Below are 15231 nucleotides of genomic sequence, written 5' to 3'. Positions count from 1 at the left end.
TATGTTGTTAATATACATAAACCCATAACATTCAACTATACACCCACATGGGAAATTATTTCTGAATGTTTCAACTGGCGCTCATCCCATATCAGAGAGTTAGGGCTAAATTTAACTAAAGACCTGTCAAAACTGAATGACATTAGTTATGCTTGTATTAGTAAGATCATATTTGATGTCCTTGCAAGGTGGGGCTTGCTGGCCTTTGGTGGCAGAATTAGATCAGTTAAAATGATTATGTCTTTCTTAAGGGAATGAAATGAACACATATCTGGATTCATTTGGGACAGAAAAAAACACCAAGGCTGAAATTCTTTACTCTCTAAAGGTCAAAATGAAATGGAAAACTAATTGGGGAAATACAAAATGATAACAGTTTTGTTTCTTATTACCTATAAATATTGCAGTTTTTACAAATCAGTTTAACTTTATTTTAACTTTTTAACTACTGCCTAAATAGATAGAGGACTTCAGCAAAAGTGCCCTCTGGGGAAGAAATATCCTTTACTGGAAACTACAAACACTACTCAGTGGCAGCTGAGAGTGATTTACTTAGCGATAATCAATAAAAAAAGACCACAGATGTTTGCCTAAAGCAAAACTACAAGCTTCTCATCCTCTTTAAGTCAATCAGATTCAACTCATAATTTTAGCATTTAAATAGAAAATGGTGGTGTCAGGATGTAGAGAGCTTTTAGGAGCTTTTAGGAGCTTTTAATCAGGTGCAGAAACTACACTTTGACAGCTGTCTTCATCAGAATAGCTTGAGGACATTTTGGTGTAGACATTTAAAAGGTGAACATCTAGCTGGTGCATAGGAAGGACAGATTACAACTGCATGGTCAAGTGAGTATTATATTGTCACAGCACATATGTACACTGCTCAAAGCCTCAAAATTGCCCAAATTTAAAGGTAAAGTATTCACACCAGTGTCCTGCTGGAGGTCATTTTGTAGCTCTGGCAGTGCTCATCCCTTCTGATGGGTTAAGGGCCAGAGACAAGAGATTAATCTTTTGTCTCTGTTGCCCCTCTAGTGCACATGTTGTTAATTTCATGAACACCAAAGCAGCTGAAACTGATTAACCCCCCTCTGCTGCTTAACTGACCAGATCAATATCCCAAAGGTTTGACTGATTTTGCACTATATTCTGGTTAAAAGGTGTTCCTTTTCTGAGCAGTGTATGTATATATCATAAAAGAAACAGCCAAACCTATTGGGAAACTTCTCTAAAGAGTCAAAGAAAGAAAAATTAAGTAAATTTAATTCATATGGAGCATCCATGAAGAACACGTGGAAATAATTGTGTTTTATTATAAAAAAAGTCAATAACTCTATTGAAGTACAGCGTTATTAACTCTGAGTATTAACATGTGGTGGAACTGGATATTTTGGCATTTTTGCTTAAGAAACAGGAATCCATCACAAAAATTATTACAGAAGAAATTACTATAGTAATTATTTAACCTCAATTATCTCAATAATGTTACAAATTCCTATTGTTATTATCATTGACAGAAAATTGACTGTAAAACATGAGTTGTGCTTAAAATTTTCAGCACGTGTTGTTAAAGATGTGCTTGTTTGTGAGGGCCTTTTCTGTAACTGTCGTTCTGTCTTAATCATTCTGTGTTTTTGTTTGTGGGCATCATTACGGGAAGAATTTCATCCAAAAACATTGCATGTTTTCTGGAGCCAGTCATTATTCCCTGTTAGCTCAAGGTACAAGAATGCTGCCGTGTGAGTAATTAGCTCGTGGTCAAACTGATGCCTTTCTGTTTCAGAGAGAAAAGCTAAAGACAGCTGAAGAGGAGAACAGGAAGGCCACAAAGACCATGCAAGGTAAACATGTCTGCTGTATTTTTTACTAGCTTTATTCTCATTCCAACATCTTTGATTTGTTATTGCTCATGTTCTCTTCCCTGTTAGAACTGGAACAGAGTGTGGAGCACTCAAAGAAAGAATACCAGACTCTGAAAGAGGAGACTCAGTGCAGAGAGAAAGAGCTGAGAGCCCAGCTGACACAGGTAGGTGTGCACATACAGGCAGTAGTGGAATGTTAATTTAAAAAATACAGATGTACAGCACCAGTCAAAAGTTTGGAGACACTCACCCACTTGGGTCAACTGTTATTGGTATTATAACAAAGTGGAAGTGATTGGGAATAACAGCAACTCAGCCATAAAGTGGTGGGCCACGTAAAATCACAGAGCGGGGTCAGTGGATGCTGAGGTGTATAGTGCACAGAGGTCAACAGCTTTCTGCAGAGTCAGTAACTACAGACCTCCAAACTTCATGTGGCCTTCAGATTAGCTCAAGAGAGTACATAGAGAGAGTCAGGAATGAGTGTTTAGAAAACATGCGAGCCTTACGTCACCAAGCACAATGTAAAGCGTTGGATGCAGTGGTGTAAAGCATGCCACCACTGGACTCTAGAGCAGTGGAGACATCTCTGGAGTGACGAGTCTGGGTTTGGCAGTTGCCATGAGAATTGTACTTGTCTGACTGCATTGTGCCAAGTGTAAAGTTTTGTGTAGGGGGGATTATGGTGTGGGGGTGTTTTTCAGGAGTTGGTTAGTTCCAGCGAAAGGAACTCTGAATGCTTCAGCATACCATGAGATTTTGGACAACTTTGTGCTCCCAATTTTGTGGAAACCATTTGGGGATGGGGATGGCTTAGTGGTGAAGCCGGCGACCACATACGTATGCCGCACGTTGCGATGCGGGCGGTGCAGGTTCGAGTCTCGGCCTGTCGCCAATTTGCCCGCGTGTCTTCCCCTGTTTCTTCCCCCCATTTCCTGTCTCTCTCCACTGCTAACAAAAGCAACATGACTGCACACCAGTGGACAAAACATGGTCCATAAAGACATGGATGAGGGAGTTTGGTGAGGAAGAACTTGACTGGCCTGCGCACTTGACTGAACCCAATGAGTCTTGACCCCCATTGGCTTGAATTAGAGCAGAGACTGCGAGCCAGACCTTCTCGTCCAACATCAGTGTCTGATGTCACAAATGCACTTCTGGAAGAATGGTTAAAAATTCCCATAAACACACGCCTAAACCTTGTGGAAAGCCTTCCCAGAAGAGTTGAAGCTGTTATAGTTGCAAAGGGTGGGCCAACATCATAATAAACCTAAGAATAAGGGATGTCACTCAGAATCAGAATCAGAATCAGAAGGTTTTTATTGCCATATGGGTGAACAGGTTCACAGCATTAGGAAATTGCTGCGGTACTTCGTGCTTACAGAAAAAAAAAAAAAACAAATAAGTATAAAAACTATAAGACAATATACAAGTATACAAATTGCAAATATACAGAGATATTAGAGCTATAACTATAGCACAATATTACAAAATTACAAAATATACAGTGCAGAGACTAATTAAAGATAAAAGAATGTAGACTATATTCCACTAATATGTACATCAGTGCAGTCAGACAGGTGCATAGACATGGGGTCATCAGCGTTTGTGGAGGGTGGTGGTAACAGTCTTAGGGTTATTGTTCATGAGTCCAACAGCAGAGGGGAAGAAACTGTTCTTATGGCGGGAGGTTCTGGTCCGTATGGACCGTAGCCTCCTGCCTGAGGGGAGAGGGTCAAAAAGTCTGTGCCCAGGGTGAGAGTGGTCGGCTGTGATCCGACCTGCACTCAAGCTCCTATGCGGCAGACAAGCGAATACTTTTGGCAATATAGTGCACCTTGTGATCATTTAGATGTCATATTGTCTTTTTATACCACCTATTCATTTGACAGTAAAAGAATTGTCACATAAAACATATACTCACAATGCAGTTACATTTGTCCTAACACCATGTAAAGTTTAAAAAAAGAAGTACTCTATATTTTAGACTAAATTCATAGTAATTCTCCAGAAAGAAGTTGGGAAGATCCATCCATCTATCCATTTTATTCCACTTAGCCTTTTCAGGGTTGCAGGGGGGGCTGGAGCCTATCTCAGCTGTCATAGGTGAAACGCAGGGTGGACCCTGGACGGGTCGGCAGCCTGTTGCAGGGCTAACACAGAAAGACAACCATTCACGCTCACATTCACACCTATGGGCAGTTCAGTATCAAAGGTTAACGTAACCCCATTAACTACATGTCTTTTATTGCATCTAATTCATTACTAATTAAGGATAAGTAAAATAATTAATTTAGCAATTTATTAACAACTGACTGATTATCTTGGTAACAGTAGCATTTTAATAGAATTTATGACTGGAATTGTACTCTAAATGATGAGTGTAAGAAGTTGGGTCCGCCTTTTACCTCAGCTGTCAATATGCTGGGTGACCAGGCCCATTTACTCTGGAGAAGGCTGTAAAACATTGTGAATTTTTCTGAATTACTTATTATGACGTCGATCTTGGCCACTCTGTTCAAGATGGTGGGGTAACATGGCGGCTTCCACAAACCAGAGCCCATTCCTATGTATTTTTAATTAATTGATTTTTTTTTTTTGTGGGAATGTAATTACACATTACACATTACACATTACCTCAAAAAATTACTTACTGTCCCTTTAATTCAAGAACACTAATGCCAACAGGTTTTATATTTCTTTGATTTCTTATCACATCAACTGAGGAATAATCATTTCATTTGAATGGTTTTTAGACAATTGTTTTTAGGCTGACTATATAGAAGTATTTAGGATTTTCAAATAAAAAGTAAAGGTTTGAGAAATGTTTTTAAAAAAATGGTTTTGTGCAGTCAGATTGGCCTCTCTGAAGAACAACTTCACAGTAACTTAAGTAGGCTCCCACACTGGGAAACATTTCCTACAACAGTACCTACTACAGAACACTCTGGGTCAGCTCCTTTAATATTTATGACTTTACATTCCTGGTAGTCTGTGTTTTGCCACACATCAGACAGGGTGGGAGAAATTGCATAAACTGAGGGGCGAAAAATGGAAAGAGTGGACTCTTCATTCCCTGCTCGTGAATACCCGCTGAAAAGAGTGAATGCGTGTAGTCTTTGCTTTGTCCTGCTTTTGTTTCTGAAAGTAGAAGGTGTAGTTTGTGGTTCTTTTTCCCCTAAAGCCATAGCTTTCATACTTCTCTTTGTGCTTCATGAAATCCATTAGAGATGAATGTAAGCACAAGAATCTTGAGGCTGACTTTCCTTTTTTAGCCAACATGCTTAATGAGCTCCGATCTCTCTGCTCTATTAATAGAATATTGTTTTTGAGTGCTAATATGACTCTGTTTGACTCGGGCCTTATTCTTTTGAAAGTGGTTTGTTCTGATATCCAAAACTGAAGCACACCTGGGGGAAGGTGTGCACTTTATCTCTACACTGACTAATCTACTACAATGTGTGAGATGCACTCTGCCTGGTAGCCTTTTTAACCTAAAGTAATTATAAATAGACATTAAAAAAACTTTGTAAACCAACTTTGTTATATACTAAGAGGGAAAAAAGACACTGTGTAACAGTGCATTTGTGTGTGTACTACAGAATACATACCATGCTGTGCAAAACTAAAAGTGGCTGCATTGTGTTTTCCAGGCCGCAGAGAAGTCAGAGAGGACGACCCTTGCACTGGAGCAGTTGACCCTTGAGAATAGGACACTGGAGACACAGGTGAGCAGACGGCTTTCATGGGAAATATGTGGAGTGATATTTGTCACCTGGGGATACTGTGGATCCACAGTTCTGTGACTGAGATCACCATGATGTTTTTTATCCCTCATCTTTATATTGTGAGGAAAGATATTGTTGTCACAGTGTCCGTCTTTCTTTCCGGTCTATGGACTCCAAAACCACAAGGAGTAGAGGGATAAAATTTGGCATGTGTGTTCTTTACTCTTCAAAGATGTGCAACACAATATTCATATTCCTCGGTGGTGTTTAGTACCCTTTGTACACTTTGGCTGTATTTGTCTGAAGTGGAGAGTAAACAACACAAAGGATTTCTGGTTGCTAATGCTATATGCTAATGATAGGCAGCCTCTTTTTCATGCCTGATTGGCTTAGCCTAATCATGTGATCATATTGTGCTTTGTGATTGGCTATACCTATGGGGATTCCCCATATCTGGCAACTGACCTAGGTCACTGAACAGCTGATTAGCCTCTGATGCCAACTTCTGATTGGCTGAGCTTTGGCTAACATGCTGGTACAGACTCATCATTGACTCATCATTACATGACTCCTCATTGAGCAATATTAAAGCCATATCCACTGCTCAGCAATATTGCTCAAATGTAAATATGGTTGCATTATGTTTTGTACATGTTTGCCTTATGATTATAGTGATGTTATACATAATGCATTAATATCAGCAGATTATGCAGTATGGTTGCATTACACAGTAATATTCCTGTACACGCATGAGTATAATGTGATGTGAATACCTTGTAAGTATGCATTATATCTGGCTTATTGTTATAGATTATATAAAAAGAAAGACTTTCTCTAATTTGGTTAATATGGAAAATTTTTGTCTGTTCTAGGATGTGGTTAACAAAAAGTAGTTTCTAGAAATGTTAAAGATAATCACAGAATATCAATCTGCTTGCCTAAAATTGATTTGATTTAATGAGTATAGTTAATATCGAAAACAATAACATTTTACTGGAACATATATTATAACTTTACTAACGCAGGGCTGACTAAAGGTATTTGGATAAAAGTTTTTCTGAAGTTGATTATACGTATTAAACACTTAATATTCTGCTGATCCATGCTGATTACTTGGTTAAGAATTTGACGGCACTGATGGCACCCAAACAATAACTACAACAGACATTAGACGCGGTATTTGTGTGGAAGTTGTATCTGGTTCTGATCCACAGTGGCCGTTGTCAGATAACACTTGCCTATATATGTTTATGCTTATTTTATTTAAAAGGGACAATGTACAGGATCACTTAAGCGCATCATGTATTCCAGATTTAGCAAATTTTCATCTGTAGTCGCTGTCAGGATGATGGCATTTATAACCAGTAAAGAAAAAACAAAGATGCAACAGCACCTAAACATTGCTTCTTCTTCTGCTTCTGTGGCTGCTTGTTCAGTGCGTGAAAACAAAATGGCAGATACTATGAACTGAGATGCAGTAGATGTGTTAGTCGTGAATAGACATTCCTTTAATGATTAAATTAGACATTAGGGCAGCAGCAAACATTCTCTTTAATCCACTTTTGACCCTTTGCTCTTGGGATTGTACAGTTTCAGGATGTGGAAAGAGCTCAGTGTCACAAGCTTGTGTTCTCCTTTGTGTCTCCACGACCCCGTGGAAGGATTTGCACACGCACATCAGTTCAGCATCTGTAGCCTGCAGGGTTTTTGTTACGTATTCACATCAAGATTCCCGCACTCACTGCATGTGACTGTGCCAGTCCCAGTCATCGTATTTAATCAGCCACCCATGAAATACTGCAGCCCATCTCTCTCTGTGCTTTTTCCTTCTTTGCCTCTTCATCTCTCCCACTTGTACTTCCAGCTGCAACTTTATATTTTTATCATTTCATACTCAGTGGCACTCTTTATTTGCACTCCACGTGTGGAGGATCATTCACTGTGTGGCTCTTGCTGACCTGCTGTACATTCATCTCCAGTCTGTGTCACTGCTCTGACTCTAGCTGCCTGTGGGCTCCACATGGTCAGTCTCTTGACTAAAAAATAAATGCACAGGAGATTAGACGAGGAAATGGAAAATGAACATCAACATGCTTTGTGTTTGATAGTCATTAAATCATTCATTGGCCCATCATTTTTTTGATACACGCTCTCATCAGCACTGCAGCTGTTTTACAGAGAAATACTTCTCCTACCTCAGAGACTCAATGAATTTAAATCACATCCCTTTTTTACCATTTGTTACTTGATGGTGAGCAGAAAGAGACATTTTGATGATTAGTATGAAATAATCCATAAATTGTATGAGCAGTAAATTAACAGTGTAACATCTATGATTACGTATATAATCAAAGTTGTACAAGTGCATACTGATGACAGGCTTATGGCTTATTTCTAAGGCCATGTAACTACAGTGGCAAGTTTATATACTTCAGTCAACTTAAACTGAGTGTATAATAAAATATTAGACAGGCATGAATAAAGTCATCTATCACCTCTGCTTCATCTCCTGTTCTCGCTCTCTTTCTTCCATTCTTTCTCTATGGGATGGGTGCTCTCTCTCTCTTTTTGATGATCTCACTTATTGTCACTTTGTGTTTATTCTCTGATGTGTTAGTATTAGCAACCAGTTATCAAAAGTCAGAGCCATAAATCATCTCAAGTGCCATATTTCTTCAAAATTAAAAATCAGTTTGTTTCACATCACATTCAGAAAGAGATGTTTCTTTTTCCTGAAGATCTCAAGCTTTTAATGTGAAATGAATACAAGAAATGTGAAGTCAACCAGCAACTCCCTGCAGCCTTTAAGATGTTTTTTTTTCATCAAAAATAAAAGAAACAATTTGTATCCATATGCACATTTTAATTAAAAACCAAACATAACACATTTGAAGTTGAACTGGGTTATACTAATTGTACACCAAATTTTAAACTAAACACTACAACTAGATGTGAAAAAACTTTAACTGAAATAAAAATAAAAACTAGATGATCAAAAGACAAAAACTAACTAACCAATATTGTGTACTTATGAGACCAACTTAAATAAAAAAAAAATAAACAGGAAATTTCCTCAGTTTTAGTCTTTCTCAGTGAGGTGAGAATGCTTTGCTGCAGATATTTATTGAAACGGGGATATCTGCATGACATTGTATTGTTACACATATTCCTGACTTCTTAAATCTTGCTGAAACTAATGAAAACTAAACAAAAACTAAATGTTTTCAAATAATAATAAAGACTAAACAGAAATAAGTAAACCCTGTTAACATAAAACTACAGTAATTCTGCTAATTGTTCATCAGCAGGTTTAAAGTGACCATTTAATGTATTATTTATTTATTTTACCATGAAGACATGATGAGCTTTGGAAATGGATAAATACATCTGTCTAAGGTGCACTTGGTTTCAGCTGTCTGAGAGGAAGAGGGATCATTAATAATAAATCAGTTTAAAAAAATTAAATGTCTAAAAAGGTTTCACGACAAATTGTATTGTATTTTAATATTTTGTGTATATATTTTATGTAGTTTTTGTGAAATGTCTTTTGTTTGTCATTCTAAGGGTTAAAATAGAACTTTACCTTGTTGGTTATTTATATAATAAACATTAGTCATTTTGGAGTTACATAATTATAACTGTGAGGACTATTGTGCAGATACACACCCAAAATAAGTACCTCCTGCACAATTCAACTACTCTGTGTAAATTCTTTCAGCTCTCATTGATGATGTTTTGCAAACGCTGCTATTCGACAGCCTTGATAAACAAGAAGAAAAGCACACAAATGGTAACGCGCACGAATGACAAATTGTCGAGTGTATATTTTAATTCCAGATAGTTTTAGTTTTGGTAGCTGCGGCAGGGAGAAATCAGAGCGTGTGCACCAAAACTAACACTCAAGCCATCAAGCAATTATTCAGCAGAGATGCTCTTACGTCTGCCTCCCTTCTCTGCTCACTCGTGATGCTGTAGGTAGTGATGTAACCATGCACATGTCAGAGTGAGCTGCAGTGTGTGTCTGTGTGTGTGTGTGTGTGTGTGTGTGTGTGTGTGTGTGTGTGTGTGTGTGTGTGTGCGCGTGTGTGCGTGTGTTTGTGTCAGAGATGATTCCTGGCTGGAAACAACATTGCTTCAGTAAATAAACAGTTGACTTGAGATCTTGTTCTTTTGTGTTTTGTGTTGTGCTGTCCAGAGTTGTTGCCCCCCCCCCCCCCCCCCCCCCCTTCCCAAATATCCTTATGAAATTAATGCCCACTCACAGCATTATACAGCTGTATAAAGTGAGCAAGAAGAAACAACAACAAAAAACAAACAAACAAGAGCAAATAAAGCGGGTCAAGTGAAGATCATCTTAATGGGCAATTCTCCATTTAAACATATTCATCGTGCTGCTTCTGTTTGTTTATTTTGTTTTGGGATTTTCTTTTTTTTTTTTTTTTTTAAACTGCAATCTTCTCCTCAACACATTTTTGTGTGACTCTGTTTCTCCAAATGGAGAGGGTGAAGAGCTGGATGTGATCCATAGAGCCATTGTGGAAACTAGAGCTGATTATTACTAAATATTTTGACCGATGACTCAATTTAGCTAACTATATATTAGCTGGTATTTTTATATACACTGCTCAAAAACGTTTTAATCAGAGTATAGCATCAAGTCAGATCAAGTTCTGGGATACTCCTCCAGGATGGTAAATCAATATGTGCCATTGCTAGAAGGTTTGCTGTGTCTCCCAGCGTAGCCTCAAGAGCATGGAGGAGATTCCAGGAGACAGGCAGTGACTCTAGGAGAGCTGGACAGGGAAGAAGGTCTTTAACCCATCAGCAGGACCGGTATCTGCTCCTTTGTGCAAGGAAGAACAGGATGAGCACTGCCAGAGATACAAAATGACCTCCAGCAGACTGCTGGTGTGAATGTCTCTGACCAAACAATCAGAAACAGACTTCATGAGGGTATGCAGGCAGTTCCTGGAGGATGAAGGAATTGATCTCTCCCATGTTTGCCTGACCTAAACCGAATAGAACACCTCTGGGACATTATGTTTCAGTCCGTTCGATGGCACTGGGTTGCGCCTCAGACTGTCCTGGAGTTCAGTGATACCCTGGTCTAAATCTGGGATATGCCTAGGACACCGTCCGTTATCTCATTAGGAGCATGCCCCTACATTGTCAGGCATGCATACAAGCACGTGGGGGCCATACAAACTACTGAGTACCATCTTTGTTGCTGCAATGAAATTTCAGCAAAATAGACTAGCCTGCTGTATAGATTTTTGACTTTGATTTTGGGGATGTCTTTGAATTCACCCTTCTGTATGTTGATAATTTTAATTTCCATCGAACGGTGTGGCATTGTTTCACTCCTAACACATTACCTGGCCCATTTCAGTACCGATTATCCAACATGATTTTATTCCCATTAAGATCTGATGTGTTTTTAACAGTTTTCCTTTAATTTTTTTTTTTGAGCTTTTGCAAAAAAAAGTACAGCCTTTTTTCACAGTTTCATTATTTATTTAACAAAAATGAAGCGAAAATGGAGAAGCCATGTGTGAAGAACTAACATCACATTTAAAAGCTTGTGGAACCACCTTTAGGAGAATAACTTGAAATAATTGTGAAGGAATTTTGTCCCACTCTTCTTAACAAGGTGCCCAAGTCCTGTGCTGCAAAACATGTCCAAATCATCACCCCTCCACTACTGTGCTTGACAGTTGGTATGAAGCGTTTGTGCTACTATTCAGTGTTTGGGTTTCACTGTGTGTCACTGTGAATTATGGCCAAACATCTGAAGTCTAGTCACATCTGTCCAACGGACATTGCTCCAGAAGTCTTTGTTAGTGTTCGTTCAGTTGCCGCTTTGCAAACCTAAGCTGTGCTGCCGTGTTCTTTAGTCTTCTTATAATTGTACTCTTATGAACTTTAACATTTATCTTCCTAGCTGAGACATGTAGATTCTGAGATCTAGTTGGGTTTTTTTTTTTTTTTTTTTTTTTTTGGCATTTTCTCTGCATGGTCTGATGTTGGGGTGAATTTGCTGTGACATCCACTCCTGGGAAGATGGCAACACTTGAATATTTTCCACTTGTGAATAATCTTTCTTACGGTAGAATGATGGACTTGTAACCCTTCCTGTATTGCATCTTCACGATCACGGCTAATTTCTTTCTGTCTTGGCTTGTATTAACTGGCACCTGAATGCCCCAGTCCAGTAAACTACCAAAACTTCTGCTTTTATAGAGGTGGTAACACTTTATCAGTTACTCAAGTGTATTTCATTAGCAGCACATCGCTGCTACTTACCCCGTTAATTCCTATGGAAGCAGTAAGGGTCTACTTAAGTTTTCGATTTTTTTGCTAATATACAATGGCACGTTGTAATATATGTCATATGTTATTTAGCTGAGGTTGTATATAAACTATTTTTAAGACCTGCTAACATGATGTTTTTATTATGTCCTGATACATAAAACCTTGAAAGACGGTGTACTTTTTTTTCATGACTGTACGGTTGGATTTAATAAGAACACAGTGTGTAGCACACAGTGCTGTAAAGTATAAACAATACTGTAAACAACAGAGTTGGAGCGGATCTCCTTTTTAAACTATGTTACTCCATTTCTAAATTACCTCCAGCCTCTCTTTCTTCATTATTTCTTGTAAAATATGGATTTATATTGGCAGATTTTGGACAACATAAAACAAGAACACTCATATTTTTGTGATATGCCATTATGGGCAAATAATATTGACACATAATATATAGGTCAGGCCATAAAGAAAAATACTCCAATCATTTCTAAACTTCATAAATGAAAAGAACTTTTCAGACATTAACCAGGGTGTTTCAGCATTTGCAGCCTAATATGTAATAAGCAAACATAAATATTGAATTCTGCATGCATTTATTTTCTACAAGCTGTTTTTTAAAGGTAACAAGCCGTGAGCTGAGAGTCTTTGTAGTCACTTTTCACTGCAGTTGCATTAATCGATCAGCCCTGACTAGATTGTCAGAGTACCCATACTATAATTTCTCACTAAAAGAGTGCAGGAGACTACAGTATGACTGTATGTCTGCTAGAATGAATGCTACATGTTCTTGCAGTCAGCAGCTGATGCTTCCATTTAAGATTCTGAAATTCACCATGAATGAACGGTCAGGAATTCTCAGGAGTGTGTGTGTGTGTGTGTGTGTGTGTGTGTGTGTGTGTGTGTGTGTGTGTGTGTGTGTGTGTGTGTGTGTGTGTGTGTGTGTGTGCATATGGTGTGCACGACCAAGACTGTGAGCTGCAGAAGGGTGGGGGTAAGTCTGAGGAGGAGCTTATTTGAGGTTACATAATGGAAGTGCTAACCTAACCTGACTGTGTGTGTGTGTATGTGTGTGTGAGAGAGAGAGAGAGAGGCTGTTCAAGCGACACGCTCTCCATTTCCCTCCCTCAGCCGTGCTCGGCAGGGTATGAGAGCTGATGGTTTATTGATGCCCAGCGGCTCGTGTTGGTGTATGCATTTTATAGACAGAGCGAGAAAGGAGGCATTGTCACAACACTGCTGTCGTTTAGCAGGTTGAACGTATCTGAAATCCAGCAGTGGTTAGCTGTGTAGTTATGGACATAGCTGCTCTGCACAAGGGTTACTCCAACAACCTCTATTCGCCTCACTACCAGGTAGGATGCTTTTTTTAAGCACATGATTCAAACTGAGAGGAAAACCTTGTCGGTGCTGCAGTCATTTGCCAACACAGTAGTGGTCACTGTAAGCAGGTGAATGCTTTGCTGGTGTTGCCTGCACCTGTGACCTATTGGATAATTGTGGTTATTGTCCTTGTTTGTGCATTTGCATGCTCCATAACCTAGCTCACACTTTGGACATGTTCATAATAGCATAAAAAAAAAAAGAAATCAGAAACTCATCTGCAAGGCATCCAAAACACAGTTGATGCCACATTTTACAATTTAATGTACATACTGTAGAAGGCTGGTATGAGGTTATTTTATTATTATTATTTTTAATTTCAGCAAATTTCAGGAAAAGCATTGATTTCAAAGTCATACTTGTTAATTAATTATTGACTGGTGCTGTTCTAAAGCTGCTGATATCACAGCACTGCATGAGTCTGGGAAGCGCTTTGAAGCGTCAGGAGTGATTTCAGATGTGTTTGGAATCCCGAGCGTGCGACTCAGATAAGAAACAAAAAAGTTTGCTTCAGGTGAAGTTGAGGGGACGGATGTTTCTGGGCCTTTTATTTTTAGTTTCACGTGGATTCTGCTCACGCCGCTGTCTGCTGGCCCCTCTGGTCTGCTGGTGTATTTTAATTATTGTCTCTGGTCCCGCTCTCAATGACCCAGATTTTCTTCTTTTTTGTTCCTTGCTGCAGTTTTTCCTTAAATGCAAACCAAGGAACATGATGATTATTCAGAACAGGATGTTGGATGTATCTATGTGTTGTGTAGAGTTCAAACGATACTGAAATTTAAATAAGGAAGAGAAAAGTGCATCAAGCCATAGTCGCTCCTGTGTGTGGCCATCCCAGTCAGTAAATGCATTGATGGTTGATTCGATCGAAGTAAACTGACCATCACTGCTTTCAGCTTCTGTATCCCATGGATTGTTTTGCATCTTTGCTCTCAGCTTTGTGGTAATGTTTAAATAGCTACTAAAAGAAAGGTCATCGGTACGTGCTCCTGACTAGGACAGGGATTTCTGTTGATATGTGGACAAATGAGAAGTTTAGTTTTATATTGTTAACTGGTTGTTACACAGGCGATGATATGAAGTAATGCAAAAGTAATGTAACAAATGTGTAATACATTACTTTATAGTTGCTGCCATGGTGTATTCTGTTAAAGATAGAAAGAAAAGCATCATTAGCCCAAAAAGCCACTGTGGTTTTCAAAAGTCTCCCTGGCAGGGTACCAGACAGTTGAAGGAGAGACCTACTGATAAAAGGACTCATTTAATGCAAAAGTCTAATTTCACTCAAAGGTGATAAAGTAGGAGAACCAAACCAAACATCATTGTTGATGGGATTTAAAACACACCAAGGAACAAAAACCTCTGTGAGTAATTGCAGATGTTATTGTAACCGGGATGAAATGAGCATAAAGGCTCCAGATGGGATCCAAAAATCACTGACCGCCACACTTTGGTAATATTACTCCATCTCCTCTAGAGAAATGAATCCAGTCCTAATAAGGGTTAGGTATAACCTCGAATAGCTGTGGTACCTGTATTTTTTCTGACCCTCTTCCCTTTCTTCCATCTTCCTCCTCTTCAGCTTGAGGCGTTGAAACAGCAGAACTCCAAATACCAGGAAGAGCTCAGTCTGTCAAAAGAGCGGAGCAGCTCCGAAAACCAGCGCATTGGAGTCCTCTGCAAGGAAATGTGAGTATTCTTGATAACTAATGTTTTTTCCTGCCTCTCGCCTCCTGTAAAGGTGACCCCAGCCAGCCAGTTCATTAAATCGGAGGTGCTAAATTTGTCCTGGGGGCTGAATGTTGATGATTAAAAATCCGGTCTGCATTTTCAAGCTCTAATTCTACTCAAAATAAGTGCTGGGTGAGAGTGTGGCTCGTTTTAGTTGTTATCTTTGCATTTTTAGAATATAAACCTTTAAAAAAAAATGCCTTTATTTTTATAGCTGA

At 38.9% G+C, this 15231-nt stretch overlaps 1 protein-coding gene across 3 annotated transcripts in view; it reads left to right on the top strand.

Annotated features, from left to right (window-relative positions):
- clip1b (CAP-GLY domain containing linker protein 1b) overlaps positions 1–15231 on the top strand; it is a 53837-nt gene that overhangs the window by 18747 nt on the left and 19859 nt on the right. For all 3 annotated transcript variants that reach the window (XM_030742366.1, XM_030742368.1, XM_030742365.1), the window contains 4 exons: positions 1784–1841; positions 1929–2026; positions 5516–5590; positions 14865–14971. In XM_030742366.1, the coding sequence (XP_030598226.1) occupies positions 1784–1841; positions 1929–2026; positions 5516–5590; positions 14865–14971 (338 nt within the window). The remainder of the gene's footprint in view (positions 1–1783; positions 1842–1928; positions 2027–5515; positions 5591–14864; positions 14972–15231) is intronic.

This window comes from Archocentrus centrarchus, chromosome 12 (genome assembly GCF_007364275.1).
Source record: "Archocentrus centrarchus isolate MPI-CPG fArcCen1 chromosome 12, fArcCen1, whole genome shotgun sequence".
Lineage (NCBI taxonomy): Eukaryota > Metazoa > Chordata > Actinopteri > Cichliformes > Cichlidae > Archocentrus > Archocentrus centrarchus.
The sequence above is the reverse complement of the archived record's forward strand: the minus strand, read 5'-3'. Positions and strand labels throughout refer to the sequence as shown.